Source organism: Cyprinus carpio, chromosome B4, assembly GCF_018340385.1.
Source record: "Cyprinus carpio isolate SPL01 chromosome B4, ASM1834038v1, whole genome shotgun sequence".
Taxonomy (NCBI): domain Eukaryota; kingdom Metazoa; phylum Chordata; class Actinopteri; order Cypriniformes; family Cyprinidae; genus Cyprinus; species Cyprinus carpio.
Genome location: NC_056600.1, coordinates 1,561,920 through 1,566,889, shown reverse-complemented (window position 1 = coordinate 1,566,889; position 4,970 = coordinate 1,561,920). Strand labels below are relative to the sequence as shown.

Here is a 4,970-nt window from a genome sequence, read left to right as displayed (position 1 = left end):
CGTTACGCATTGATTTTTTACCAATGTTTGAATGTAGGTAGGTTTCATAAAAAAAAAAGCAACATTTAGAGCAAATTGCATTTTTATCAGATACTACATCTGGATCATATTCGGTAATATTATCAAAGCGAAGCTGCAGCAGATGTCTTCCATCAGTTCTCCCAAAGCTTGCACACTTTCTGGATCCACACTTCTCTCTCTAACTTCCGGCAGTCTTCATTTATACGCGGTTAGTGTTGATGATCATATGCATGCGCTTACATAAGAGATCGCTCGTTTCTGCGTCTTCCTCGTCTGTGTTTTTGATCGAGTGATTCTAGACTCGTTCAGGAGATGTGTAATAGCGCCCCCTAGTGTATAACAGTGAAAACACGAACATCCGGAAAAGTCTGTGTTTGGCGAGGAGTTAAGATGATAATAATAATAATAATAATAATAATAAAATAATAATGAATCATGTTAGGAATGTGTTAAAAGATGTTAGCAACATGCTTAACATGTTAGAAATAAGCTAATTCATGCTCACAATGTGGCAAACATGTTAGTCATGTGTTAAAACGTGCTAGAAACATGTTAGTGTATAAAACATGTTAGCAACATGCAAATTCATGCTAGCATAAAGATTAAACATTAACACGGTATGGTAAAACATGCAAGGAACATGTAAAAACATGCTAGTAATGTGTTAAAACATGTTAGCCGTGTGTGTTAAAACGTGCTAGAAACATGTTAGTGTTAAAACATGTTTACAACATGCTAATTCATGCTAGCATAAAGTTTAAACATTAACATGCTATGGTAAAACATGCTAGGAACATGTAAAAACATGCTAGTAATGTGTTAAAACATGTTAGCCGTGTGTTAAAAAGTGCTAGAAACATGTTGGTGTTAAAACATGTTTACAACATGCTAATTTATGTTAGCATAAAGTTTAAACATTAACATGGTATGGTAAAACATGCTAGGAACATGTAAAAACATGCTAGTAATGTGTTAAAACATGTTAGCCGTGTGTTAAAACGTGCTAGAAACATGTTAGTGTTAAAACATGTTTACAACATGCTAATTCATGCTAGCATAAAGTTTAAACGTTAACATGCTATGGTAAAACATGCTAGGAACATGTAAAAAACATGCTAGTAATGTGTTAAAACATGTTAGCCGTGTGTGTTAAAACGTGCTAGAAACATGTTAGTGTTAAAACATGTTTACAACATGCAAATTCATGCTAGCATAAAGTTTAAACATTAACACGGTATGGTAAAACATGCTAGGAACATGTAAAAACATGCTAGTAATGTGTTAAAACATGTTAGCCGTGTGTTAAAAAGTGCTAGAAACATGTTGGTGTTAAAACATGTTTACAACATGCTAATTCATGCTAGCATAAAGTTTAAACGTTAACATGGTATGGTAAAACATGCTAGGAACATGTAAAAACATGCTAGTAATGTGTTAAAACATGTTAGCCGTGTGTTAAAAAGTGCTAGAAACATGTTAGTGTTAAAACATGTTTACAACATGCTAATTCATGCTAGCATAAAGTTTAAACGTTAACATGCTATGGTAAAACATGCAAGGAACATGTAAAAACATGCTAGTAATGTGTTAAAACATGTTAGAAACATGTTCAATTTAAAACATTATAGCAACATGCCAATTCATGGTAGTGTAATGTTAAAACATGCTAGCAGAGTGGTAAAACATGTCAGCAATGTGCTAACAGCATGTTAATTTCAGCAACATGTGAAACATGTTAGAAATAAGCTAATTCATGTTTGCAGTGTACTAAAACATGCAAGAAACATGTTAGTATCATGTTAAATACCATTAACCATGTGTTAAAACATGCTAGCAACATGCCAGCATAGTGTTAAAACATGCTAATTTATCGTTAAAATATGCTGAGAACGTTAGTTCATGCTAGCAACATGTTAAAACATGTTTGCAACAAGGTGACTGATCTTAGCAATGTGTTAAAACACACTAGAAACAAGCTAGCAACGTGCTAATTCGTCAACAACATGTGAAACATGCAATCAACATCCTAATTCATTTTAGCAACATGCTAATGTCAGGAATGTGCAAATAATTGTTAGCCATGTGCTACCACATGCTAGCATAGTGTTGACGTGCTAGTAACATGCTAATTCATGTAAGCCATGTACTATAACATGCTGGCAACATTGTGATGCGTGTTAGCAGCATGTTAAAACATGTTAAGAACATGCTAATTCATGCTAAAAGATCCTAGCAGTGTGTTAAATCATGCTATAAATTTGCCAAAGCTTGTTAGTAACATTAACTGACCTTCAAACAAACGTCAAGCTCTCCAGAGTTACTTTAAGCTTTCAGAACTGTGTTTGTGTCAAGCCAACGTCACAAGTTTGTGTGCTCATCTAGTCACTGCTAATCTTGTGCACAGACATGAAGCAAAGAAACGAGGCGAGCGGCACAGAGAGAGCCGTCAGGCGCCGGCCCGTGTTTGTCTCGCCGGTCGACGTCCAGATCGCCAGAGCGAGGTGATGATGCTCTCCGGCGACGCCTGTGTCAAGCTTCCGCCTCTTGTTTTACGTTTCTGCCTGATCTTGTTTTACAGATGTTGCGGAGCCATTAAAACTTGTTTTTCTAAAGGCGTTCCTGGATTTTGGGATCAAAATGCCATTCCCGACTTTGGATTTCAGGTTGGGATTTTTACCTTAAAAATGATTTCCTTCCTTAGATATTTTTGCCTAGGAATTCTTGAATTGACAAGTTAAACAACTTAAGATATTACGTCTTGTTTTCTGAAAAAATTACCCAAATTGTGTTCGTTTTTGCTTAAAACATGCAAAAATATCCACCAATGAGGCAAGAAAAATAATCTTATTTAGCCTTTAATTTAAGATTATTGTTATTATTTTTGCTTCAATTCAAAACTCAAGAACTCTACAAAAAACGAGTCAGATGGTGCTTATTATGATTATTAGAGTAATCTGCAGGAAGTGCAAAAAGACGATCCTTGAAGTGCACCTTTATCACTGCATCAAATTCTTAAGATGCACTTCTTTTGAGAAACCTGTTTCTGTAGAAGCTTTCCGTGCGTCCGGCCCCTGATCTCTTGTTTCTCTGCAGAGAGTGCGTCTCTGGCCGTCTCACAGGGATTACGTGAGAGTCCACGAGCGCTTCAGCCAGACTCTGAGGGGGTTTACCGTCCGTCGGATCGAGCGCGTGCAGAACAGGGAACTCTGGGAAGACTTCATGATGTGGGTATCAGAGCTGATCGCCTGGCGCAGATCATCCATCTCTCAGTTTGCATAAACATGCATTGTTCCACAGAAAAAAGGAGCGAATGAAAATGACGAACAAGCAGGAGAAATTTGGCGATCGGCTTTTATTCCACGCCACCGAATCCTCTCTCGTCGACGCTGCATGTCTGAGAAACTTTGACTTTGAGACGTCGGATTCAGCAGCGTATGGACGGGGTGTGTTCCTGATTCCTGAACACCACACGGTCCACTGTACACTGCTGTTCGGCAGCAGTCAGATTTTTAACCTTTTATAAATTAGTTTCTTCTGCTCATCAAGGCTGCATTTATTTGATCAAAAATACAGAAAAAATGTGAAATATTATTTATGAGTATTTATTACGACGTATAATGTCATTTTCTGTTTTATTATGTTGTTTAATATTTTTTTTTTTGTTTTTTCGGAGTTGTTTCTCCAGTCTTCAGTGTCACATGATCTTCAGAAATCATTCTAATATGATGATTTATTATATTATATTATAAGTTGAAAAGAACAGCATATATTTAAAATATAAATCTTTTCTGAGAATGCTTTTATTCAGCCAGGACGTGTTAAATCGATACAAAGTGAAAGCATAGATTTATATTTTGAGTAAATGCTGTTCTTTTTTAAACGTTTTATTCATCAGAGAATCCTTAAAAGTATCACGGGTTCATAAATAAATAAATCAGCATATTAGAATGATTTCTGAAGGATCATGTGACACTGAAGACTAGAGGAAAGATGCTGAAAATACAGGAATAAGTTATATTTTACAGTATATTGAAATAGAAACCATTATTTAATTTTGTATTAACATTCGGTGTGTTACTGTTTTGTGTTTGTAGGAGTCTTACTGATCCCGAGCAGCAGTGTATGTAGAGTTTAAGCTTCGTGTTCACAAACTGACGTAGTTTTCCTCCGTTCTGACAGGGATCTACTTCTCGAAGGACGCCAGGTACTGGATTGCGCGGGCGGACGGGTGTGACGTGAGGCTGATGTTCGCGTGCAGGGTGTTGGTCGGGTACTACACCAGAGGAGAGGCTCGTCTCCGCCGCCCTCCGCTCAGAGACGCTGAAGGAAGTCTGTACGACAGCTGTGTCGATAATCCACGTGACCCGTCTGTTTTCGTGGTGTTCGACAGGTGTCAGATCTACCCAGAGTTCCTCATCACCTTCGAGGACAGTAACAAGTGTTTTCTGTCTGGTATCGCTCGGGCAGACGCAAAAGAATCTAATCAAACCGACTTCAGCAGCTGCACAAGCTCCGTCGGTTCACTCCAGCGTCCGGAACACACTTCATCCTCCTGCAGACCAACAGAACCTCTCATTACGCTCTCAAGCTCAGCATTACACTATACTGATGGAGTTCAAAATGTACTTTCTTTATGACGTGAGAGTGTCTCGAATGCACTTCCTGTCTCACGTGAGAGTGTCTCGAATGCACTTCCTGTCTCACGTGAGAGTGCCTCGAATGCACTTCCTGTCTCATGTGAAAGTGCCTCGAGAGCACTTCCTGTCTCACGTGAGAGTGCCTCGAATGCACTTCCTGTCTCAGCTGAATGCCTTTCCATTGCACTTCCTGTCTCACGTGAATGTGCCTCGAATGCACTTCCTGTCTCATGTGAAAGTGCCTCGAGAGCACTTCCTGTCTCACGTGAAAGTGCCTCGAGAGCACTTCCTGTCTCAACAGAATGCATTTCC

At 38.6% G+C, this 4,970-nt stretch overlaps 1 protein-coding gene across 1 annotated transcript in view; it reads left to right on the top strand.

The window, feature by feature from the left end:
* LOC109112257 (protein mono-ADP-ribosyltransferase PARP12-like) overlaps nt 1–4,658 on the top strand; it is an 11,399-nt gene extending 6,741 nt beyond the window's left edge. Inside the window, exons 8-12 of the mRNA XM_042722602.1 lie at nt 2,426–2,522; nt 2,600–2,684; nt 3,115–3,245; nt 3,319–3,464; nt 4,201–4,658. Of these exons, the coding sequence (XP_042578536.1) occupies nt 2,426–2,522; nt 2,600–2,684; nt 3,115–3,245; nt 3,319–3,464; nt 4,201–4,658 (917 nt within the window). The remainder of the gene's footprint in view (nt 1–2,425; nt 2,523–2,599; nt 2,685–3,114; nt 3,246–3,318; nt 3,465–4,200) is intronic.
* Nucleotides 4,659–4,970: the final 312 nt, after the last annotated feature.